This window comes from Osmerus eperlanus, chromosome 17, assembly GCF_963692335.1.
Source record: "Osmerus eperlanus chromosome 17, fOsmEpe2.1, whole genome shotgun sequence".
Taxonomy (NCBI): domain Eukaryota; kingdom Metazoa; phylum Chordata; class Actinopteri; order Osmeriformes; family Osmeridae; genus Osmerus; species Osmerus eperlanus.
Genome location: NC_085034.1, coordinates 11,172,279 through 11,199,063, shown reverse-complemented (window position 1 = coordinate 11,199,063; position 26,785 = coordinate 11,172,279). Strand labels below are relative to the sequence as shown.

The 26,785-nt window shown below is 44.6% G+C and overlaps 2 protein-coding genes across 2 annotated transcripts; one reads left to right on the top strand and one right to left on the bottom strand.

The window, feature by feature from the left end:
• The first annotated feature begins 761 nt into the window (after positions 1-761).
• LOC134038085 (piggyBac transposable element-derived protein 4-like) lies at positions 762-2,739 on the top strand. Its single transcript, XM_062483676.1, has 3 exons — positions 762-822; positions 895-2,473; positions 2,619-2,739. Exons 1-3 carry the CDS (start codon positions 762-764, stop codon positions 2,737-2,739), a joined length of 1,761 nt encoding a protein of 586 aa, XP_062339660.1.
• A 40-nt stretch (positions 2,740-2,779) lies between these two features.
• On the bottom strand, positions 2,780-8,212 carry LOC134038084 (uncharacterized protein K02A2.6-like). The gene is given in 4 exon segments (XM_062483675.1): positions 2,780-2,817; positions 3,966-5,875; positions 6,122-6,489; positions 6,491-8,212. Coding segments are annotated over 4 exon segments (4,038 nt in total).
• Between the last annotated feature and the right edge of the window lie 18,573 nt (positions 8,213-26,785).

The window sequence follows — 26,785 nt, the reverse complement described above, 5'->3', positions numbered from 1 at the left end:
ACGGGCCACGTGACGTCTGGCTTCAGAGAAACCGCGGTCGGACCCGTCTGCCGAGCGGCTGCGGCCCCTTTGGAATCAGACTGGCCACGTCGACCGACATTAAATTGATAAGGTCGGAACGGCGGGAGACAAATGGTAACCGCGGCCGGACCCGTCTGCCGAGCGGCCGTGCGGCTGCGGCCCCTTTGGAATCAGACTGGCCACGTCGACCGACATTAAATTGATAAGGTCGGAACGGCGGGAGACAAATGGTAACCGCGGCCGGACCCGTCTGCCGAGCGGCCGTGCGGCTGCGGCCCCTTTGGAATCAGACTGGCCACGTCGACCTAGATTAAATTGATAAGGTCGGAACGGCTGGAGACAAATGGTAACCGCGGTCGGACCCGTCTGCCGAGCGGCCGTGCGGCTGCGGCCCTCTGAATCAGACTGGTCACGTCGACCTAGATTAAATTGATAAGGTCGGAACGAAGGGACACAGATGAAATCGACGCCTCTCTCCGACCTCGTCTCGTCCACTTTATTTATGTATTTTATTTTATATTATTTTATTTCAATTTTTTATTTTATTTTTTATTTTTTTTGTCCAACCGCGCGCGCGCGCCGCCTTTTACGATTCGACGATTCTTGATCGCTCTTTGGCGGTCGAATTAGGGAGGCGTCCTTAGAATAATTTGTCCATGCAATCACGTAAGCTGTAGACAAGTGCTACTAACACACATTCCGTGGGGGTCAGGACAGCTTCTGTCTAGGGTAACGCAGCTATGGCTCGGGATTTCAGTGCGCTGCAAGTTCTACAGCAGATGTTTGCCAACATCGAGCAAAGTGAGTCTGAAGAGGAGGCCGAGGATGTGTCAGAAGATGACGGGGAAGAGTGTGCAGAGAATGTGGCAGAAGAGGAGGAGGAAGAAGAAGACGGGCAAGAGTATGCGGAGCATGTGTCAGAAGAGGAAGACGGGCAAGAGTATGACGCAGTCAACCACGACGACGACGGTGCCGCCGCCGCCGACCAAGCCCCTCAAATCGACAGAGATACTTTCTTGTCGAAAAACGGCCAAATTGAATGGCGTTCGATTGCGTATCGGAGGAATCCGAGGCTGCTGTCGCAACGTGACAGTACGGAGAGGACCCCCAGAGGACCCTCAGCTTACGCCGTTTCCCACGCTCACGACATCGTCTCCGCATTTTTACTCTTTGTCACGCCACAAATCGAAAGAGTAATCTTGGACGTGACAAATCGGGAAGGTTATCTGAAACGCGGAGAGGAGTGGAAAGCCATGGACGCCACTGACTTACGTGCCTACATAGGGCTGCTAATCCTGGCAGGGGTGTACAAGTCCCGAGGCGAAGCGGCCGCCAGTCTATGGGACGCGCAAAGCGGCAGAGCGATTTTCCGCGCTACCATGCAGCTGAAACTCTTCTACACCTATTCGACGTCGATACGATTTGACGACCGTGGGACACGAGCGGCGAGACGCGCAACGGACAAGTTGGCGGCGATAAGAGAGGTCTGGGATATGTGGGTAGAGAGATTACCACGCCTCTACGACCCAGGGCCCGAAGTGACCGTGGACGAACAACTGCTCGCGTTCAGAGGACGGTGTCCTTTCAAGCAGTACATGCCAAGCAAACCGGCGAAATACGGCATCAAGTCGTGGGTCGCGTGCGATGCAAAATCAAGCTACGCTTGGAAGATGCAAGTCTACACCGGGAAGCAGATGGACGGAGTCCCGGAGAGGAACCAGGGGATGCGCGTCGTGCTCGACGTGACAGAGGGCCTGAAGGATCGCAATGTGACGTGTGACAATTTCTTCACCTCTTACGAACTCGGACGAGAGCTCATGGCGACGAGAAACATGACCGTGGTTGGCACCGTGCGAAAGAACAGGGCCGAGCTCCCGTCCGAGCTGCTGACGACGAAGACGCAACGGGTGCTGTCGTCGCAGTTCGCCTTCACTCCAACCACCACTCTGGTTTCCTACCTCGCGAAGAAAAATAAGAACGTTTTACTCATGAGCACACGCCACACAGACGCTGAAATCAGTGACAGAAACGACGGCAAACCGACCATCGTCCTGGAATATAATTTGAACAAAGGCGGAGTCGACAATCTGGATAAGGTCATCACGGCCTACAGCTGTAAAAGGAAGACGGCCCGCTGGCCCCTCGTCATCTTCAGCAACATCGTTGACGTCTCCTCCTACAACGCCTTTGTGATATGGAGAGAGGTCAACCCCAACTGGATGCCGCGTAAGCGCAACAAGAGAAGGTTTTTCCTCGAGCAGCTCGGAATGGCCCTCGTGACTCCACTGATCGAAAGAAGACGATGTCTGCCCCGCACTGGAACTGCTGCCGCGGTTGTGAAAGATCTACGGATGGCCAGCTGTCGCGATCCGCCTCCTCAACGGCGACCCGGAGAGGATGGCGCAGCGGCAGCAGCAGCCGCCACCGCCGCCTCCTCATCGGCAGGACCGACGTCGCCGGTCCCTGCCAGTAAGAGGAAGAGATGTCAAGTCTGCCCGGTGAAGAAGGACCGTAAAACGTTCACCGTTTGTCGCGGGTGTAAGAGGCCTGTCTGCAAATCCTGTTCGCATGTATACTGCCCCACATGCCCCACCGAGCTGGGCTTCGGCCAAGGAGAGGTTCCCGTTGACCCTGGACGACCCGCGGGAGTGTGTGCACAAGACTGAACAACTCAGTCGAGTGCAGAAGAGGGCTTTGCTCAAGCCACAGCGCTGCTAACGCTACTACCAACACATGCATGGGATGTATAGATGATGTATCAGGACGGCGGGCTGGAGGTTCTATCCCTAGTGCTGTCTGCGGGTCGTTGTGAAGCACGGTGTCATGCGTGGTGTGACAACTTTTCATGATACAAAAATAAAGTGAAACATTTGATTTTATTCCTCGCGTTGTCTTCCTAGTCTATGACGCCACTCTCGTGCCGTTTCGGGGTCATGGTGAAGCAAACTGACGTTGTGACAACTTTTTCATAATAAAAAATAAATAAAGTGAACCCTTTTATTTCTAGCCTTGTCTGCCTAGCCTATTAGTACACTCTCGCGCTGTATCCTAGTCTGCGCTGTGACTCACCATACCTAGTCTGTTACGCCACCCTCGTGCTGACAACCTTTTGTAATACAAAAATAGTGAAGTGAAACATTATCCGTCTAAATAAAAATGAAATCATATTTGCCCTGACTGTGAAGCGAACCCGGGCCACGGAGCTGAAAGCCCCACAGTCTTGCCACTAGACCACCAGGGAGATACTTGTTTATTGCGCTGTCTCTGTCTTTTTGTTAGACACGGCAACGTCTGTGTTGTCTATTACGAGACCCCGCACTGTCTCCGGTTCCTTGTGACCCACAGCGGTCTTCTGACAACTTTTCATAATACAAAAAATAAATAAAGTCAAACCTTTCATTCCCACGCTGTGGGTCACAACGACCCCCGAGACAGCGCGAAGGGGGCGTAATAGACAACGCTGTGGGTCACAACGACCACCCCGAGACAGCGCAAAGGTGGCGTAATATGCAACGCTGTGGGTCACAATGACCCGGAGACAGCGCGAAGGATAATTTCAGGTTGCATAGACAATGAGGAGAGCGTAAGGGTTATTGCGCTGTCTCTGCCTTTTTGTTAGACACGGCAACGTCTGTGTTGTCTATTACGAGACCCCGCACTGTCTCTGGTTCCTTGTGACCCACAGCGGTCTTCTGACAACTTTTCATAATACAAAAATAAATAAAGTCAAACCTTTCATTCCCACGCTGTGGGTCACAACGACCCCCGAGACAGCGCGATGGTGGCGTAATATACAACGCTGTGGGTCACAATGACCCGGAGACAGCGCGAAGGATAAGTTCAGGCTGCATAGACAATGAGGAGAGCGTGAGGGTTAAGATAACTGGGCAACTTAGTTTCCCTTTTTGCCAGTCTCCTCACTGGAGTTTGGTTTGCCACAGCACTTTGGTCTGAACTTCCTACAACTTCTGTTGCTGCTGGCTCTTCCAACTGGTCACCACTGAGCGCAACCTCCTCAGCCTCCAGCCATGCTTCATCTTTTGTGTTGGGCTGAGTTGACACAGTTTGTTGTTTTTCATTTCCTCTTCTTGATCTCTGGTGGTGAGCATGGATCTGATCCACATGTCTCCTCACTATTCTCTCATCACCCAACATCACCTTGTATGACACTGGTCCCGTCACTGACTCAATGATTCCTGGCATCCACTTGGGTCCAAAACTGAAGTTCTGGGTCAGCACTGAATCTCCTGTTTTAAACCAGCGTTCTTTTGCCTTTTTGTTGTGATCTTTTATTTGTCTTTCCTGTTTCTTCTGCACTCTATTGTTTAGGTCTGGGTGTATGGAATCCAAAGTGCAACGTAGTTTCCTCCCGAGAAGCAGCTCTGCTGGAGAAAGGCCTGTTGTAGTGTGAGGTGTCACTCTGTAGCTGAATAACACTCTGGCTACTTTAGCTGTCAGCGTGCCTTCTGGACATTTTGTCATCATTCTCTTAAATGTTTGTACCCCTCTCTCTGCTAACCCGTTACTGGAGGCATGGTAGGGTGCAGAGGTCACATGACGGATTCCATTTTGACTTAGAAACACGTTGAACTCCGTGCTGATGAAACAAGTGCCATTATCAGACACCAACAACTCAGGCAGTCCATGGTTACTAAAACTGGTTCGCAGACACTCAATTGTGGTGGCTGAAGTGGCAGAGTTCACTGGATACACGTCCATCCATTTTGAATGTGCATCTATGAGCACAAAAAACATTTTCCCCATGAACGGTCCGGCATAATCCACGTGAATACGACTCCAGGGCTTGTCAGGCCAATCCCAGGGGTGTAACGGAGCTGGTGCCGGGACGTTGCGATGCTCCTGACATGTTGTACAGGCCTTTACCGTATCCTCCACCTCTTTGTCCAGCTTCGGCCACCATACGTAACTCCTAGCCAATGCTTTCATCCTGGACACTCCCGGGTGGCATTGATGAAGTTGTCTCATGACACTTCCTTGGCCTGGTTTTGGCACAACCACTCTCGACCCCCACATCACACAGCCATTTTGAATACTAAGTTCAAGTTTCCTCACCTCATAAGGGGCAAACTCCTCCCCTCTGTCTTTTGCTGACCAGCCGTTGTGAACCATTTCTCGCACCCTTGACAGTACTGGATCTTTGTCTGTCCATGCTTTCACTTGATCAGCTGTCACCAGCGTGATGTCAGAGCTCTCCAGCACGAGAACCCTGTCTTCCGACGTCTCCACTTTAGGTGTATCTGGCAAAGGAAGGCGGCTGAGAGCGTCAGCATTGCTGTGATGTTTTCCTTCTTTATACACTATTGTGTATTCGTAGGCTCTCAGTGTTACAGCCCACCTTTGGATCCTGGGCGAGGCCATTTGTGGCACTGCTTTCATCTCATTGAAAAGTGACAACAGCGGCTTGTGATCTGTCACTATAGTGAATTTCCGTCCATAAATGTACTTGTGGAAGCGTTGTATTCCAAACATCACTGACAGACCTTCCTTATCCAGTTGTGAGTAGTTTCTCTCTGCTGTGTTTAGTGTTCGTGAGGTAAAACCAATGGGTCTTTCAGTTCCATCTGGCATGTGGTGTGACAGAACGGCACCTACCCCGTATGGTGACGCGTCACATGACAGCACAATGTCCTTCTCTGGATCGTAATGCACAAGCACCTGAGCTGACTGCATGAGGTCTTTTGATGTGTTAAAGGCTGCTTGTTGCGCATCTCCCCACTGCCACTTTGTGTCTTTTTGTAACAGTTTGTGCACCGGAGCAAGGACGGTAGACAGATTTGGTAGGAACTTGTTGTAATAGTTCAATAGTCCCAGATATGCCTTTAACCCTTGTGTTCTCCTCGGGTCGTTCTGACCCATCAGTCATTGTGACCCACCGTCGTATTGCGACAACTTTACCGCATACAAAAACAAAGTGAAGCATTTTCTTTTAACCGTCGGGCTGTCTCAGACCCCCCACATTGCGAAGGTTAAAAGAAAAGTATTTTTATTTGTTTTTGTATTGGGTAAAATTGGGTAAACACAATGATGGTTCGTTATGAACCTTTGGGTCATGTGACCCGAAGGCAGCACGAGGGTTAACTCTGTCACATTTGAAGGTGAGGGTGCCTCTTTGATCGCTTCCACCTTCTCATGCATTGGGTGCAGTCCTGTTGCATCCACTTTGTGACCCAAAAATATCACTTCCTCACTCATGAACACACACTTGGTCCTCTTAAGCCTTAGACCAGCCTCCTGTAGCCGTTTCAGCACCATGGTCAGAGTCTGCAAGTGCTCTTTGTCGTCTTTTCCCGTCAGCAGGATGTCATCCAGGAAGATTGCCACACGAGGGATGCCCTGCAGTAGTCCCTCCATGGTACGTTGGAAAATAGCTGGACATGATGAAACTCCAAAAGGTAACACTTTGTATGTGAACAAGCCTTTGTGTGTATTTATAGTTACATACTTTTTTTGCTTCCTCATCCAATGGAATCTGGTGGTAGGCGTGACTCAGATCTAACTTTGTGAATTTCTTTCCACCTGAAAGGATGGCAAACAAGTCCTCAATTCTGGGAATTGGATACTGCTCCAGTTTTGAGATCTGGTTCACTGTCAGTTTGTAGTCTCCGCATAGTCTTGCTGTGTCATCTGGTTTCAACACAGGGACCACCGGCGCTGCCCACTCAGCATATTTTACTGGTTCAATTATCTTCTCTGCAAGGAGACGGTCGAGTTCAGCCTCAACTCTCCCTTTCATGGCGTATGGGACGGGTCTGGCTTTAAAAAACCTGGGGGCTGCTTCCTTGTCCACGTATATTTTTGCTGGGGGGCCTCTGATTCTCCCTAGTTCGTCTTTGAAAACCTCCCCAAATTCCCCCAGTACCTCCTCCAAGGTCTCCTCTTTAACCTGGAGTATCTGTGGCTCTGGTCTCCACTGTGCCTTCTCTGGGGTCTCTGTCTGAACATGGTGGATCTGGGGTTCTGGTCTCCACTGTAACCCTAGCCTCCTAATCCAGTACCTGCCTACTAGACTGGGGCCTGAACCTGCCACCACTACCAATGGTAAGTTCTCTACTAGCTGTTTATGCTGTACTTTAACCACTGCTGCCCCCACAACATTTACTTTATGTCCTGTGTATGTTTTTAGCCTCACTCTACATGAGCGTAGCTCTGGCACCTCCTTCCCCCATAAGGTTTTGTACACAGAGTGGTTCACTACTGTTACCCCACACCCCGAGTCCATTTCAAATTGCTGTTTATCCCCATTAATAGTCAATATCTGTATAAATGGCTCCTCTGCTGGTATGTCTAGTCCATCTAGTTTGTACAGTGTGAACATGCCTTCATCTTCGTCTATGTCGCCCTCTCCCTGGCTGACATAATGTGTTCCCTGGTTTTTCCCATACTTCCCTGTTGGTACTCCACCCCCTCTAGCCTGTGAAGCGCTAACTGAGCCTCCTGACCTACACACTTTTTGAATGTGGCCTATTTTACCACACTTATGACAGGTTTCCTTAATAAACCTACATTCCCCAGCCCTGTGCTGCTCACCTCCACATCTGTAACAAGCGTTATACTGGTGCTGCTGCTTAGTGGGGAACTGCTTTGTAGACATTTTGTGTACTGCTAGAGGTGCCCTCATGTGTGAGGGTGTAGACTCCAGTGACTGTAAATCCTTAACATCCTTGCTGGCTGTCTCAATGGCTTGTGCCAGCTTCAGTGCTTTCTCAAATGTCAAATCCGGTTCTGACAACAGTCGGCGCTGAATGCGGTCATCTCCAATTCCACAAACCAGTCTGTCGCGTAGCATCTCCGACAACTTGTCTCCATAGCTGCAGTCCAGTGCTAACTTCCTTAACACGGCGATGTATTCCATTAATGTTTCCTCAAGTTTCCTCTGTCTGGAATTAAACTTGAACCGCTGCACAATCTCGCTGGTTTTGGGGTTGAAATGGTCCTTTAAAATCTTGACCAGTTCGGCAAACGTCTTGTCTCCTGGTTTGGCGGGACTGACGAGGTTCCTCACGAGGCTGTACGTCTGACTTCCCACTGAACTGAGAAATATAGCTTTCTGCCGACTTGCATCTGTGATTTCGTTAGCTTCAAAAAAATGGTGAAGAACCTCACAATATTCTTCCCACGTCTGTGTCTCACTGTCGAACGGAGCGGTGCTCCCTACCAAGGCCGCCGCCATGATTATTCTCGGGTAAACGTCTGACTCGGATTCGGATCCGCTCATGCTAACGTAGCAACTTTATAGAGTCTTACTGTTTCGCTTGCATCCGTTGCATCCCCACGAGGCATCGGCTTTAGTTTATCCTCGTCGCCATTTATGTAGTAACTCCTGGAGGCTTCTTGTTACACATTTAAGGAGCTTTATTTCTTTGTTGGCGAACACAGTATGCAGCACTCTCAACATGGCCAACCGAGGCACATTTTCAACTGAACTTGTTCTGTACTTAGTATAGGTTAACTCAACTGTAACAACAGAGGGTTTCTGCCACCTAGTGGACCAGCAGATTAACATGTTTTAATTACTCTGCCCAGTTATCACAACTATATATGTGTATATGCATGTAGGCATATGTGTAAATCCCTCTTTGATGTCATTGACTTGGACATGGCCAGGGAATATGATGAATTGATTCATCAGCTGGTTAAGCGCCAAGTACACTTTTCTTACAGCAACGCATGCTGCGGCTTTGCCAATGTTTTCTGCATCGCCTATACTGTATAAAAATGTAGCCTATAGCCTACCTGACGCAAAAAACCTCAAGGCTATGCAGTCTGAAGCATAGTTAAAGTTTCAAGTAGCTTTATTGTCAATTATTCACACGTCAAGACATAAAAAGGAATCGATATGACGTTTCCTACTCTCCCAGTGAAACATATAAAAAGCACAGGCACAACAGATAAGACAAGACATTTCGTAAAACATAGCGTTACATATTCACATACAGCAGCATAAGCTCATAATAAAGCATAAAGCTTGCTGCGGCGTGTGATATTTGCAATGTACGGCCCGAGAAGGTCTTGCAAATAAATGAGTCCATGTCGGCTGAATCGATATCGCTCAAACAAGAACTCATCCGTGTGAAATAAAGGATCTTGGCAATCGCGAAGAACTCTATTGGTATGGAAAGCTAATCGAACTAAAATATAGCTCCTTGGTCAACTGGGTCTCTCAAAAAGGGAGCTGCAATGTTATTTTCTGGGGGTGTGGCAAGCTTATCCAGCTACACGTTAGCCTGCTCTGGAGCAGGTTAGTGCTAATTGATATGTTACTATGGTGATTTATCGAAAGTTGCTTCCACGAACCAAAAAGAGGGGCGTTTTTTATCTTAGCCTGAAAATTAGCTCGCTAAACCGCTTAGTGAGCTACGACGAATACCCCCCTGGTTTTCTCTTCAATTGATAATATTTATTACAGTTTTTCTCGATTGCTAAAACACATTTCTTGAAACAGTCAACCATTTTCTCAAAACTGTAAACACAAAACCAAATATTCAAACTCAATTTCAAAAACCTCTGACTTCTGGGCCCCGTTCGTCGTAAGGGTTGAAGCTAAGTTAATCAATTTTCCCTTTAGCCCGTTAACATTAGCGAGATGAGTGAGAACAGCAAATATTGGTTTGTCAACGGCTGATCCGCATCCAAATCATGTGGTTAATTTCAATCAGGCTAAACTTATCAGGGAAATTGCACGTGCACGTCCTACTTCAAAAGGCAGTAAAGGTCGATCACCAAAACCGTGATTTTCTAACGGTATGATGGCGGAAAAGACGAAAGAGAGAGCGGTGATAGGCTATTCTCGCCATCCGAGCAAACTATTATAATGAGTCTCTACGAAGACAATAAGCATATTATCATGGCTAAGTCAAACACCGCCACCGCTGCCAGACCAAGACAAGCAGCTTGGCAAAAAATTGCCGATAAGCTAAATGCAAAAGTTTTGGGGAAATGTATAGGCTCATCTTAAGTGCCTCATTACCCCAATCAATTAGATCACATTTCTTTAAATGTGCCTGCTGGTATAGGCTTAATGGAAATTAATAACCGAATGAGATCTTGCTAGCGAAAATAATGATCTCAACTCTTTCAGAATAAGTGGGCTAGATAAAAACAAGGCCAAAGAGTATCTAATTGATACGAATTCATAGACAATTATGAGGATATATGTAGGCTACTGCGCTTATATCATGTACTATATATGTGTATATACATGTAGGCCTATGTGTAAATCCCTCTTTGATTTCATTGACTGGGACATGGCCAGGGAATATGATGAATTGATTCATCAGCTGGTTAAGCGCCAAGTACACTTTTCTTACAGCAACGCATGCTGCGGCTTTGCCAATGTTTTCTGTATCGCCTATACTGTATAAAAATGTAGCCTATAGCCTACCTGACGCAAAAACCCTCAAGGCTATGCAGTCTGAAGCACAGTTAAAGTTTCAAGTAGCTTTATTGTCAATTTCTTCACGTCAAGACATAAAAATAAATCGATATGACGTTTCCCACTCTCCCACAGTGAAACATAAAAAGCACAGGCACAACAGATAAGACAAGACATTTCGTAAAACAGCGTTACATATTCACATACAGCAGCATAAGCTCATAATAAAGCATAAAGCTTGCTGCGGCGTGTGATATTTGCAATGTACGGCCCAAGAAGGTCTTGCAAATAAATGAGTCCTTGTAGGCTGAATCGATATCGCTCAAACAAGAACTCATCCGTGTGAAATAAAGGATCTTGGCAATCGCGAAGAACTCTATTGGTATGGAAAGCTAATCGAACTAAAATATAGCTCCTTGGTCAACTGGGTCCCTCAAAAAGGGAGCTGCCATGTTATTTTCCTGGGGTGTGGCAAGCTTATCCAGTTACACTTACGTTAGCCTGCTCTGGAGCAGGTTAGTGCTAATTGATATGTTACTATGGTGATTTATCGAAAGTTGCTTCCACAAACCAAAAAGAGGGGCGTTTTTTTTTTATCTTAGCCTGGAAATTAGCTCGCTAAACCGCTTAGCGAGCTACGACGAATACCCCCCTGGCAAAATCAAACACTCGCCCCTAAACCATTTCACTTGTGCTCAAATCAAACAATGCTTTCAGATCATAAACACAGCAAATCAATATATAAACACCATGGAGCAATCATTCCACACAACACAAAACAATTTAGAACACAGCATCCAGGGCATGTAGTTAAAGAAAATTGTATTTATTACTGTACACACAGTATGTAAATGCCATTTGCAATAAAGACAATATTACAGTAATCATCACTTAGTACTGTCAAAGAAAATTCAAAATGAAAAACAAATTCAAATGTTGTGCAACTGAAAATTCTATGTTTTACACAATTCATTCTGCCTCAGCGTTGTGTCTTCGTGCTGGGTCTGGCCAGAGGACTTCATCCACCTCACAGGCAATGTTGTCCCTTGCCAGGCAATGGGGGAAAACCCTCTGGTGTGCCAGAGGTTTTTTAGACGTAAAGACACTACGGTGAAAGCTGACATTGTTCCAAACCACCTCATACACAGGATGCACTGCCTGCTGATAATCCTGGTGCTCACGCTCAAGCGAAACATCCCGAAGACCACCCAGAAAGGTTCAGTGTTGTATGGTCCCAGGGTTGCATGATGGTGGAGAACCCCACAGTTACTTATGCCTGCACAAAGGGTGACATTGCCACCACGCTGGTCAGGGACTCCCACGATGGCACGTTGGACAATTATGTTCCTGCCTCTCCCTCTCCTGTTTGCTAGATTGAACCCTGCTTCATCAACAAAAATGCATTCATAGGGCCTTTCCATGGAATCCAGTTCAAACACTCTACACATGTAAAAAAGGATACATACAGTAATTAGTTTACAGTAGTAAGTGATACAGAAAGACAAACTTCTGCAAGTGTATTTGTATGCATACCTTACAGTATTTACATAGCCTACTATAGTATAAAGTGCAGTTTACAGTAAAGGTTGGCTAGTAGCATAGAATTGTACTGTAAGCATCAGAGCTGTAAGTGTCTGAGTGTACACTTACTTGTACATATTGACATTGTAGGGTTGTACTCGTAGGCCTGCTTCCCTCATTGTCATACCATGAACAAAAACATGGTCTATGACTGTTGCTCGAATTTCATTTGAAATTACTGTTCTTGGTCTTGGTCTTCCTCGCCCTCATCCTCCTCCTGCCCTCCTCCTCGTCCTCCTCCTCCTCCTCATCCACCACCTCTTACTCTTACTCTGCCTCTCAGATTTCCCACCATTCTTACATCAATCCAACACACCTGTGCCACCTGTGCACTCTGAACTGGCTTATATTCTGGGCAATTGGTTTGATCACATCATTAGAAACAAGTGTGAACAATTTAGAGTCATTGTGTTTTACAGATGACAACTGTGTCTTAGTTGTGTTTACGGTTTGCCGCCTGTGTTTACCATTTTGCAGCACAAGTGCATCACAGTGCAAAATGTGTTTAGTGAATGAGAATGTGTTTTGAGTTTTGCCAAAAGAGTGTCTGATTCGACAAATGGGTTAAGACCACTGAACATTTGATTCAGAGAATGGATTTTGGTGTTTTAGCAATGGTGAAAAACAGGTACAGGAATACCTCAATTTACATGTATTTTTACTTTATTTACAGAAAGCTAACATTCTGTTGAGGAACTTGTAGAACAAGTCCTTGTGAGCTCCTGATGCCCAGCTCTCCGGGGGTTATCATTACACCCACCTGGGGAATGACACCAATTGGGAGCACCAGTAACGACCCATCAGAGAGGCCTCCTTCATGTTCAGACGCCTCGTTCTCTCAGTGGGGGGAAAAGTCTAAATTTTTTGTTGGCACAGTTCTTCTGAGTCAACCTCCTCATGAACTAACCCCTGCCTTTATCGAGGATAGTTCTGATATTACTCATACTGTACAGCACATAGCTTCGGGGAACATTGCATTTTCTTCGTGATCCAGAATCTCACACACATATTGCCATCTCACACAGACTCTCAGACGTGCTGACATGGCTAGCGTGAGTAATGCCGACTTAGACTGGCAGACCCAGAGCCAGAGCCAGACCCAGACAAGGCTCTTCCTGCCCTGTAGACACTCGGCCTCAGGGGGACTGAGGTCCCCTCACACGTTAGAGATCCTCTAGATTATATTGGGGGAGAGAAGAGGAGAGAAGTACTTCCTCCAGGGGAAACTGCACTGTTACAGCTGCATTGACAGACACAAAACAACACGATAATGATATATATTACAGTTTTCCACAATTAAAACATTAAACCCCATTCTCTGAATCAAATTGTCAGTGAACTAAACCAATTTGTCAAATCAGACACTCTTTTGGCAAACACTCTAAACACATTCTCATTCACTAAACACAATTTACATTTATTCATTTAGCAGACGCTTTTATCCAAAGCGACTTCCAAGAGAGAGCTTTACAAAGTGCATAGGTCACTGATCATAACAACAAGATAGCCACAAAAACATTGCGAGTAGCCAAAACATGAAGCACACATTGTGAACAACCAAAGTAAGTGCCAAAGGGAAGAATCATAAGAGCATGTAGTTAAACAAGTTACAATTAAACAACATGAACCAATTGAATAAGTGCAAGTGTACCTGTGAAAAAAAAAACAACAAAAAAACAAGCAACAATAATAAAAACAATATATCACAGCGAGTACAACATTTTTAAATCAGTTACCACTAACCACAAGAGCAACAAGTCTCTAAGTCATTGTGATCCTTGAGGAAACTAACATCGGGTCAAGCGAACCATTCCTAAGTACCGTTGTACTCCCGGAACAAGTGCGTCTTGAGCCTTTTCTTGAAGGTGGAGAGACAGTCAGTGTCTCTGATGGAGGTGGGGAGTTGATTCCACCACTGGGGGGCCAGACAGGAGAAGAGCTTGTGTTGGGACCGGGCGGTCTTGAGCGGTGGGACCACCAGGCGGTTGTCTGAAGAAGACCGTAGGTGACGGGTGGGGGTGTAAGGCTGCAGGAGAGACTTGATGTAGACGGGTGCAGTCCCGTTCACTGCTCGGAAGGTCAGTACCAGGGTCTTGAATCTGATACGGGCCATGATAGGTAGCCAGTGGAGAGAGATGAGGAGCGGGGTAACATGGGAGCGTCTGGGTAGATTGTAGACCAGGCGGGCCGCTGCGTTCTGAATCCTCTGAAGAGGGCGGGTTGCACATGCTGGGAGACCAGCGAGCAGCGAATTTGCACTGTGATGCTCTTGTGCTGCAAAATGGTAAACACAGGCGGCAAACAGTAAACACAACTACATTTATTTATTTATGTAGCAGACGCTTTTATCCAAAGCGACTTCCAAGAGAAAGCTTTACAAAAGTGCATAGGTCACTGATCATAACAACGAGATAGCCCCAAACATTGCGGGTAGCCAAAACATGAAGTATACATTGTGAAAAAAACAAATAAGTGCCAAAGGGAAGAACCATAAGAGCATGTAGTTACAGTTTTGTTAACTTTGTTAACACACAAAAAGCTAAAGTTTGGCACAATTTTCACAACATGTACCAATTGCTCGACCCAATTTGGCACTACTTCACACTCCCTTATCTGCATTAGACTTGGACTTTCCTTGTTTACACACTGATGTCAATTACAAATCACCTTGTTGTCAAAACACTACACACAATGTTCAGTTGTTGCACACACTTCTCAAGTAAAATCTCGAAGCATCAACCTACAACACCCAACTATTCAAATCTCTAAACACTCAGGTCTGGTGAGCAATTTGCAATCAAGACTGCAGCATAAAAAGGGCCTTTGGCCTCTGTTTGGTGAACAATGGAGAACTTAGAACATATTGACAACCAGAGAAGGAGAGGGATGAGAAAGAGTGAGAGGAGGAGGAGGAAGAGGAGGACAAGAAGGAGGGGACAAGGGGGAGGAGTAGGAGGACAGAGAGAAGGAAGAGGAGGAGGAAGAGTAGGAGGAGGAGGACAAAGATGAAGAGGAGGACAAGGATGAGGAGGAGGACAAGGAGGAGGAAGAGGAGGAGAAGGACAAGGAAAAGAAGAAAGAGGAGGAGGAGAAAGAAGGAGAACGGTCGTCTCTAATGAGATTCGGGCCACTGTGGTTGACCATGTGCTCAACCATGGTTTGAGCATGAGGGGAGGCTGGCCAGAGGGTCCAACCAAATCTCAGCCGCTTCACAGTTGCTGCCATCATTAGAATCTTCAGGATGGAGAACAAGTACGAAATCTATTTGCCTTGTGTACTGTAATGCTGCATATCAATAGAATACAGTGTGCTCACAGTATTTGTATTTTGCAGGACTGAAAGATAACCACAAGAACACACACTTTCACAGACGAACAGGAGACTGAAATTGTAAATATGGTTCATGAGAACAACGCTATAAAAAACTCTGACAAATACAAACTAGGATCCTGGCTGACCATGCTACATTCAGGAACGTCCAGACCGTGTGTGCACCGAAATAAAACTTTTTTTGCTGCATATTTGTGAGCTATTTTATGTTTGACTATGAAAAAAGTAGGCCTACACTGAGACATTTTACAAAAGGAGAAATGGCTCATTCTCCAGAGCCATTGTCATTCATATGGTGTGTTCCATTTCTATAATTGTGTTTTCAATTTTGCACTACAGTGTGCTGTGAATGCTTGGTAGTGTGCAGCAAATGCTTAGTTGTGTGTACTGTTATGAATGGTATGTGTGTGTCATTTGAAAATATGGCTGTGTGTACCAAATGATAACACAAGTTCCATTTTGTGAACAGTTAAGAGATTTGATGGCAGAGTCATCTTGAAAAGGGAGTGTCAGGTTAAGCATTTTGTGTGTGAGGTTTTCAGTTTTGTGTGTGCAGTTTTGAGAAAGCCGTTATTGTTTTGAGAAAATTGTGAAAAACTGTAAACAAGTTACAATTAAGCAACATGAACCTCAAAAAGTGCAAGAGTGTACCTGTAGAATAGGAATAAACAGTAAAATATTTCACAGCGAGTACAATAATTTTAAATCAGTTACAACTAACCAACAAGAGCAACAAGTCTCTCAATAAGAGTCAAAATTGTTCACACTTGTTTCTAATGGTGGTTTGGGACAATGTCAGCTTTCACCGTGGTGTTAGAATAGTTCAACATCAACCAGCATTTTTTACTGTAAATGTTTGCCTTCCACCAAACAGTCCTTTTCTCAACCCAATTGAAGAGTTTTTCTCTGTGTGGCGGTGAAAGGTCTATGACCGAAACCCATATACGAGGGTAAATCTCCAACAGGCAATGGAATTGGCCTGTGGTGACACAGATGTGGAGTGTTGGCTGGATCCAGCACACCAGAGGGCTTTTACCCAATTTGTCTTTGTTCTTCTCTGATGGTTACTGTAATATTTTCAAATCAAATCAAATGTTCAGTATTTGTATAGTCCTTTTTACAAGCAATGTCACAGAGGGCTTCACATACGCCGATAGAAATGCCCCTCAGCCAACCTCAACCCTCAAGGAAGACAAGGAAAAACTCCCAGAAAAACACACTAGAGAAGAAAAAATGGAAGAAACCTTGGGAGGAGCAATTCAGTGAGGGATCCCCTCCTCCAGAGACGGTTGGAAAAAGAGAGGTGCAGAACACAGGCTAAACATAGTCATACATCAGGAAAGTGTCAATGGGTGTTGAAACACAAAAATCCAGTGTTTCAAAATCCCAAAGTTTGAATATTCGGTTTTGTGTTTACAGATTGGAGAAAATGGTTGACTGTTTCAAGAAATGTGTTTTATCAATCGTGAAACTGTAATACATACATACATGTATTTACATTGTACACTAATAATAATAATACATTTTATTTGTATTGCACTTTATATTAAAGCAATCTGTAAGTGCTGACTGCATCGGTTATAATTAAGTTATTATGCTACTATGATATGATGTTGCACATAAGACCATAACAACACTATTGTATGTGATAGCCTTGACAAATGATGAAATCACAAATTACAGCTGCATGTTTTTTTTTCTCCATTGTAGAGTGAGCAGTTTAGAGTACACCTAGGGAGCCTGGATTTTATAAAGAGACAGACGCGCACACACACACTCACACACACTTATTGTCACCTCCACAGGTTAACTGGTATGGCGGGGAAACCTAGACAGCAACACACATCTTCCTGCTTGAGAGATTCTCTGAGGAAGTTTCAGTGTCCTCCCTCACTGAGTCAGAGCCAGATAAACACACACACACACAGTCACCACAAGCACAGACACTCCTCCACATAGTGTAATGAAAGCTCTCAATAAAGACAGACATGACTATTATACAAGTTCCATAAACAGACCCTCATGCTATGCCTTGAGGCGAGAGGAGCTGCAGTTGTCAAGTTCAAACTGATCATGAGTAATCACATGACACATGGAGAGACAGATCGCCTGGAAGGGCACTGTTGAGGTGTGGGCCGACAGAGGTGGTTTCAGGCATGGCTGATACAAGCAACGGAGTAAAAGGGGTACATTTGGTACCAACTGGCTTAAGAATGTATTGTGTTGGTTAAAAGTGCACAGCACGTAACATGGTCAAGTCATAGTGTCTTGTAGCTCAATTGTGACTATATCTTGATCCTTAAACTAGTTTTCACACACATAATCTGAGACAGTTTCCCTTTGAATGCTCAAATAATGTCATGCTATTTGGTTTCAGTCAGGCATTGAAATTATGAAAAAAAACACATCAGGAACTGTTGTTCTACTAGTAGCACATCATGACCTGCTGAAAGGGTGGGACGAGACAGTTAAGACAGTCTGGTACTGTTTCAGCTTCATTATGCTTTGATGCAGAGATAAAGGTGAAAGTTCCACAGTAAGGCCACTGTTCAGCCTTCTCTGAGGTGGCCTCTCTCTCTCTCTCTTTCTGCCTGTTTTATGGGCATACTTTAATGCTCTCTGAAATTACTTTTCTCCGATGGAAAGAGGTGGCTGAACGATTACAGGCTATTGTTCGAAAGCTGAAGGTGTCATTATTATCGCACATTTTTGAGCAATGTTTCCTTATTAGTTTTTACCCTTCAACCACAGTGCATTTCCACTACAAAATACTTTGTTGTTGAGAGAGCGGTTGTGTAACAACGTTTATCAACCATTGAAGCTTGCAGAGATTCTGTCGAACTGTAAAACTCATCCATTCAAATAAAACTTTCGACAAGCAAGGTCACGAAAAGCTTCCTGGTTGCCCACAGATCAGCACCAACAACCAACCCTAAACCCTCAGAGAACACAAGGAAAAACAGACAAAAATGGAAGAATACTCAGAAGGAGCAATTCAGTGAGGGATCCCTTCCTCCAGAGATGGTTTGTGATGCATTAACATGCAGATCATAGACTGGAGAACATTTTCCAATTAGATTAAATATAAAAGTTAGTAGATAAAAGGCTAGCGAAGTCAATTATCGATCAATGAGGCTCAAGTTCTTTCACCCTGCAGACCGGTAGGCAGGGGCTTAAATCTGATATCAACTATGAGAGGCACAATTTGGGGGGGGGACCAAGACTTGTGCTGTAACACATAGCCTACACTAAACTTAGAAACGGTTATTCTGTGTCTATGATGAGCAAAAGTGCCTTCATTGCATGTTATTAATATTGAAATTAAAAGCAATTTTTTTCCAGGATTGGGGGAATCCTGGGATATCTGCCCATGCTGGTAGGAGTCTGGGACCTCTTATTTACCTCTTGTTTGAACCCACAGGCAAAGAGGTGGAAGGATTCAAGAGAAAGATTGTATGTGCTGGTGTGAGGATGAGAGAGTACTCTCAGAGGGGTGAGGGAGTGGGTGAGTCATAGGGGTGAGTAACACCTTGAACAAGTTCCAGAAGGTTGGCTCGCTCACACGCGATGTGTCTGACCTGGGCGGAGGCGGACCACGGATGTCAGCAGTAACAGAAGGGTCCATGAGTCAGCGGGTTGTCTTTCCTCAGGTCCAGAGAAGAGAGAGAGAGAGAGAAAGAGAGGGGGGAAGGGATAGGGTTTGGGAAGTGCTGTGGTGAGGACAAAGAGAGTGGCCGGACTAACTGCTGACTGGCACTGTTGTGTCTGTTGTCCCTTTTCTATACATATTCTCTGTGTACATGTGCACACACACACACACACACTACATGAACATGCACAAAGTAACTTACATTCTCACACATACACCATCACAACACCCCTCCCCCACACACACAGAAAGTCACTCACTCATTCACTCACTCACTCACACAAACCAGACACACCTGCCTGCACATTTGCCCACACACGCACAAATACCCACGCTCACACAAACACAAAGCCACTGACACTCACATACATGCACAGACATGCAAGCTGACAGGAAGACAACCACCACACACAAAAAATCACTGACTGACATACACACCACACACACTTATCCGCACATTCACTCTGTTCACACAAATGCACACACACAATACACAAACAAGCACAAAGTCACTCACTCACACATCTACCTACAAATTCACTGAAGGCAGACAGGGGGGCAGGCTGTCCCATATCTTATGGGCCAGTGGATTTTTGCCACCGCTGCTCACAAGATACTTTGAAGTCAAAATGCATTGTATATCAGATAAATATGTACAATCCATTTTCCAAGTCATTGGGACCCTTAGGACACGGACACACCCATTGTTAAACAATGTTCTGAACAAAACAAACAGATATACGCGAACACTCCCCCGCAGCATACAATGACCAAACGCTTACTCACGATTTCTTACACTGATTACAAATTGGAGGCCTTACTTTTCAACACCTGTCCCAGTGACTAGGCAAGCCATTCTGATGTCAGATCTGGTCATATTCACAGATTTGATCCCCACGTCTTCTGAAAAGGTTCTAAAAAAAAATGACATTTTGTGTGTGTGTCTGTGTGTGTCTGTGTGTGTGCGCGCATGTCCAGTTTGGCACCTACATGTACGGGTAAGACCATCCTTCAGCTATGCAGCAAGGGTAAGGTGCAACACCATACAGATGCCTTGTTGCACAGTAAAAACTTGAAAAGCGATTCCACTCAAATGACCACGGTTGATGAAACACACTATCAGAACTATGTGAATACTATTATTTTCTAGTACACAGATGAGAGAGTTGGGCTGAGACAGTCAAGTATCTCCCAGCTGACATAAGACAGGCTAAACTCAATGGGCCCTGCCTCTAACGAGCAGTGTGCTGTCCACCCCTTTCACAGACACGAGAAATACAGTAAGACAGACTGAGGATGAGAAGGGAGAGAACAAAGACGTAGATGAGGGTGTGAAGAGGATTGGAAAGGCTTGCTGTGTCGGGTTAAGAGGCATTAAGTCCTCATCTCGAGCGAGGTGAGAGAGGGAGAGAAGGGAGCGCGTTACTGAGGCATGAGGACATAGTCGTCCTTCTTTGAAGTTAGACTGGCGAAGCTGACAAGGACATCATGTGTAACCAATGTATCTAGTCTGACAGGCAGAGAAGGGGAGGAGAGTTGGCAGGGATAGACTTTACTATTACTTTTTGTGTGTAATTTGCTCTTTCTACCTTTTGACGCCTCCTAACATATGTTTGGTGATTTCACAAGTTCAGTAATCACACCATAGATCGAATAGATAGCTTTTATTGAAGCAGGGCTGGTAGCAGAGCCGAGCCTGATGCAGTGTGGTAGAGGATGGCAGCAGAGCCAAGCCTGATGCAGTGTGGTAGAGGCTGGCAGCAGAGCCGAGTCTGATGCAGTGTGGTAGAGGCTGGTAGCAGAGCCGAGCCTGATGCAGTGTGGTAGAGGCTGGTAGCAGAGCCGAGCCTGATGCAGTGTGGTAGAGGTTGGTAGCAGAGCCGAGCCTGATGCAGTGTGGTAGAGGCTGGTAGCAGAGCCAAGCCTGAGGCTGGTAGCAGAGCCAAGCCTGATGCAGTGTGGTAGTGGCTGGTAGAAGAGCCTGTTGTGGTTCATGGAGGCTGGTAGCAGAGCCGATCCTGGTGCTGATGGAGGAGGCCGGTAGCAGAGCCGGGCGTGGGGTCCTGGGAGGACGAGAGTGTGATTAGGGGATGTACAGAATGGTGATGGAGATTATGTGAATGGTGCATGCATAGTTACTGGGCACGAGCAGCAGCTCGAGCAGATCCCCAAAATTAACAGACTCACCTAGTGGGCTGCAGCGAGCCTGAGTGTGGTGAAGGTCAGGGAGGTTAGTCCTGACGTATGAGCGGTATGCCTGGGAGGACCAGCGACCCAGGAGCTGGATGGTGTGGTCGGCAATGCCCTGGCTGGAAGCCGAGCCGATCCTGAAAGAATGTGTGGAATAGAGTGAAGGGTCGATACCTGATTTACCAAATCATACAAACTGTCATGATACATTATTTTAATGCAAACATTTCTTTTAAAATAGTATCTGCTGGTGCACATGTCATGCACTAACCTACATGAGAATATGATTCGTGTTCTCATGTGATCCCCCCCGCCCCCCCCCCCCCCGTTGAAATGAACGAATGACTCGAAAAAAGATTCGTTCATTTTACTGAACGAGATTCAAAGAACCGAATCAGTAGAATGATCCGAACTTCCCATCACTAATAGATATCCTTTATGTGTCTGTGCGGTCAGAAATACAACTCCTTTGGCAGTTTCAAAAACGTTCATGGTGCGTGTCTGTTTGGTTGCCACGGTGATGGCGCAGCTGTGATAGCTAACGAGCTAGGCAGGGAGAAAAACGAACATTTACCTAGCATCCACACCTCAAACAAGTTGACCTAGACGCAAAACTACACGTCCAATATATAAAATTTGGATATTTTCCGAGACCCAAGACTCTAGAGATGTCCTTTATATGTCTGTGCGGTCAGAAATATGTCTCTACCGGCAGTTTCGAAATCGTCTTCCTTCTTGCTTTCTCTGACGGATTTTACCCACCTCTCCATTGAAGTTAGTGAGAGAATTTGAAAGGCTGCTCTCGCTTCAAGGCTCATAGCTGAAAATCTGTAAATGTGAGCTCTTTAGTAGTTACATTGGCCGAAAGAAGACAAATTTTCCTACATTTTAAGGTATAACTTGTTTCTGTAAGGAAGGAAGGAATTTGTTTGACAATTTAGTTGAATATCGGAAAAAGAGCAGGCAGCAGAGTGTGCCACCCTGCTTGCTGCTCATTCATAAAAATTAAGAAGGAGCAAACATTTTAATGTATTTCAAAACTGTCATAATTCAAAATTGGCTGAATATTTGAAAAAGCTGAATCATTTGAGAATAGCTGAATGTCTTTTGAACATTTTAAAGGTTGAAGGGTGTCTCTGAAAGTATGCTGAAGTAGTTACGTTTGAAAGAGGAGGAAGCTTTTTAATGATTTGAAAGGATTTACCATTACTTTTAATGGGAGAATAATTTGCACAAAAACCTTAATGTCTTAAAAATTGGGATAAAAGTGAGAAATACCAAAAGTCATAGCCAACATCTCCTGAAGGAGCTGAACGTTTTGATACAAAAATTGTAGGAATCGGTAAAAGTATGCAGGACTAGTTAAAGGCCAAAAAACGGCGGAAGAACTAAGAAGTTGATATAACTAGAAAAGGCTGTTCCTGCGAAACAGCAGTGAGAATGCTGAAAACCTGAATGGGGATAGCTGACCATGCTAAAAAAGCTGAAAATAGTGAAAATTTAGTAGAAAGTTATAAGCTGAAGCTTCAAAGCAACCGAAAGGTATTTTTGAAAGGGGCTGGAGCAGCATTCCAACAATGATTTGAAAGGATTTACCATTACTTTTAAAGGGAGAATAATTTGCACAAAAACCTTAATATTTTAAAAAGTATAAAAGTGAGAAATGAGAAAATACCCGCAAGCTGAAATGAATTTCAAAAATGTGTGAGTCACACAAAAGAGGCAGTGTGGAAGCTGAACTGCATCATCTTAACAAAGCTAAGAGCTAAAATAGCCTACAATGCGGGAGAAGCTAAAAGCTGAACTGTTAAACAGAAGAAGTAGGCTAGCTAGTCGGAACAAGAATATTATCGTTTTAACAGCTGAAATTATAGTTGGGATAGTAATAGCAGTAGCAGATGTAGCCTACCATTGAGTGCGTTTACTCGGCTTTCTTAGTAGGATTCAATGTGTTGATGGAATGAAACATACAGCAGTAGAGCCGATACAGGAAGACACGGCGACACTTTGTTGCAGAAGGATGATGGTGCAAGTTTTGTCGTGGAGCATACAACGATTAATAAAAAAGAATCATGTAGACGCGTTTATTGAGTAATCGCATAACTAATTACACATGTAAACGGAGTAATCGTATTATTGGCATAAACCGACAATTGCTAGTAATCGTGTTTCTCATGGTCAAGTAAACGTACCAATCACCTGTGTGAGAGACTGAGTGGTGCGTGTCTGTCGTTACAGTGATGGTGCAGCTATGATTGCTAACGCGCTGAGGGCAGAGAATAAGAGAAATGTAGCTAGAATCCACACCTCAAACAAGATAACCTAGACGCAAAACTGTACGTCCAATCCAAAATATAAGGATATTTTCCGAGACCCAAGACTCTGCCGAAACCAGAGATATTCTTTATATGTCTGTGCAGTCAGAAATACGACTCTACCTGCAGTTTCAAAAACGTGTTCTTTTTGCTTTCCTGGTGCTTGTTTGTTTGGTTGCCACGGTGATGGCGCAGCTGTGATAGCTAACGAGCTAGGCAGAGAGAAAAACGAACATTTACCTAGCATCCACACCTCAAACAAGTTGACCTAGACGCAAAACTATACGTCCAATCCAAAATATAAGGATATTTTCCGAGACCCAAGACTCTGCCGAAACCAGAGATATTCTTTATATGTCTGTGCAGTCAGAAATACGACTCTACCTGCAGTTTCAAAAACGTGTTCTTTTTGCTTTCCTGGTGCTTGTTTGTTTGGTTGCCACGGTGATTGCGCAGCTGTGATAGCTAACGAGCTAGGCAGAGAGAAAAACGAACATTTACCTAGCATCCACACCTCAAACAAGTTGACCTAGACGCAAAACTATACCTCCAATCCAAAATATAAGGATATTTTCCGAGACCCAAGACTCTGCCGAAACCAGAGATGTCCTTTATATGTCTGTGCGGTCAGAAATACGACTCTATCGGCAGTTTCAAAATCTTGTTCCTTCTTGCTTTCTCTGACTGATTTTACTCACCTCTCCATTGAAGTTAGTGAGAGAATTTGAAAGGCTGCTCTCGCTTCAAGGCTCATAGCTGAACATCTGTAAATGTGAGCTCTTTAGTAGTTACATTGGCTGAAAGAGGACCATTTCCCCTACATTTTAAGGTATAACTTGTTTCTGTAAGTTAAACTATATGAACGTTAGAGGAATTTGTTTGACAAATTAGTTGAATATCAGAAAAAGAGCAGCAAGCAGCACACTCTGCTTGCTGCTCATTCATAAAAATCAAGAAGGAGCAAACATTTTAATGTATTTCAAACTGTCATAATTCAAAATTGGCTGAACATTTGAAAAAGCTGAATCATTTAGGAATAGCTGAATGTCTTGTGAACATTTTAAAGGTTGAATGGTGTCTCTAGCTGAAAGTAAGCTGAAGTAGTTACGTTTGAAAGAGGAGGAAGCTTTTTAATGATTTGAAAGGATTTACCATTACTTTTAATGGGAGAATAATTTGCACAAAAACCTTAATGTCTTAAAAAGTATAAAAGTGAGAAATACCAAAAGTCATAGCCATCATCTCCTGAAGGAGCTGAACGTTTTGATACAAAAGTTGTAGGAATCGGTTAAAGTATGCAGAACGAGTTAAAGGCCAAAAAACGGCGGAAGAACTAAGAAGTTGAAAAACAATAGTGAGAATGCTGAACAGCATTCTCACAATAAAGAGAAACAGGAAAACAAAAGAGAAACAGGAAAACAATAGTGAGAATGCTTAACAGCATTCTCACAATTACACATGTAAACGGAGTAATCGTATGGCATAAACCGACAATTGCTAGTAATCGGGTTTCTCATGGTCAAGTAAACGCACTCAGTGGCGTAGTAGAATAAAACAGTTCCATTAACAATAGTAGTAAAAGAGATATTAGCAGCACCTGCAGAGTCACCTCTTGTAAATTGTATTAGGTTGAAATACTATCAAACTCTATCTTGTGACTCCACTAATCAGCTAATACCAATCACCTGCGTGAGACTGAGTGGTGCGTGTCTGTCGTTGCCACGGTGATGGTGCAGCTATGATTGCTAACGTGCTGAGGGCAGAGAATAACAGAAATGTAGCTAGAATCCACACTTCAAACAAGTTAACCTAGACGCAAAACTATAAATCCAATCCCAAAAATAAGGATATTTTCCGAGACCCAAGACTCTGCCGAAACCAGAGATGTCCTTTATATTTCTGTGCGGTCAGAAATACGACTCTACCGGCAGTTTCAAAATCTTGTTCTTTTTGCTTTCTCTGACGATTTTGTCACCAGATTTGCATCGGTCTCTATGGGGCGAGAGTTGGACTTTGTCTCGCTTTTGTGGGGCTCTGAACAAATGTGTACGTCTGTTGGATTCAACAGACAACTGTCTACGACCAGCACAAAATTTGCTATCTATTGATCTAAAAATGAAGCATGAAGAGCGAAAATTGTGGTAATGCTGGCAAACTAGAAATATTTTTTCAACGACATCCGGAGCCGAGTGCACCAGCTGGGCGTAAAAAAGTTGGTCTTTAAGGCCGAATTAAGGCCGATTTATACTTCTCCGTTTTTACGGAGACGGACACAGGGAACGCCCTCTCCGACGAGGAACTCCCTCTCCGTGCCCTCTCCGAGCCCTTCGGAAAGCTCTACGTGCACCTCCTGATTTTCCTGACTATCCGTCCGTCCGTCATTTTACGGATACCCCTTGGCTGTGATTGGTCCGTATTAAGAACCGCTTGGGTCAGGGGCGGGGGTGGGGTCGCTGTGACCAACAAGACGGAACAGAATCCTTTGACCGCCATTGCTGTAAGTTTACAATTCATATTTCAGCTAAACAGTACATGTAAATCAACATCTGAATTAAAATGTGATGAGAAATGGGCAGTGTAGTTGCTGAAAATGTGCTTATTTTATTGACGAAACGGCTAATTTGTACATTTGCTCCGACTTTTTGATAACCTAGGTAAATAAACACTCGACGACGACTTACAAAAAAACGTACAAAAAAAACATGGATATTAGTCCGATTTTCCAACATACGCCTGCTCCCCACTAGACGTAAAATGTACACCCAGGTGCAGCACATAAAGGGCTTAAATCTAACTGGTGCACTAGTCGTAACTTTAAGTTAGTAATAACTTTCAGTTCTACGTCGGACGTAGCGTTACACCCAGGCGTACGCCCAGCTGGTGCACTCGGCTCCCGAAGCTCAGGCCTCCACTCTAAGCGTTTCAGTCTGTACTCTAGGGTTTCACGTACACACCCATGTAAATCTCAGAAACGGCTTGAAAAAGTCATGAAACATAATCAGTGATATTGAAAAAAGTTGAATAGATATCAAAAAGCTGAATTATTTAAAAATTGTTTAGGGTTTTGTCAACATTTTAAAGTTTAAATGGTGGCTCTAGCTGAAATATTGAGGAAGAAGAAGGATTTGGAAGTTGAAGAAGTTTAAATAAGTTTGAGAGGATTTGAAAGAAACTCCATTGGAAACCCATGTTAAAAATATTATGAATATTGATTTATATTAATTCAAGCATAAGAGGTACAAAGCTGAAAAGTCATAGTACCCATGGCCTGAAACTGCTGAATTTTTTGATAGCTGAACGGTTTTA

Excerpts from the sequence above, each read along its gene's own strand:
- LOC134038085 (XM_062483676.1), top strand. The coding sequence starts at position 762 with ATGGCTCGGGATTTCAGTGCGCTGCAAGTTCTACAGCAGATGTTTGCC. Across the intron at positions 823-894 it reads GTTTGCCAACATCGAGCAAA|AGGAGGAGGAAGAAGAAGAC; the intron begins GTGAGTCTGAAG and ends ATGTGGCAGAAG. Across the intron at positions 2,474-2,618 it reads TCCTCATCGGCAGGACCGAC|CTGGGCTTCGGCCAAGGAGA; the intron begins GTCGCCGGTCCC and ends TGCCCCACCGAG.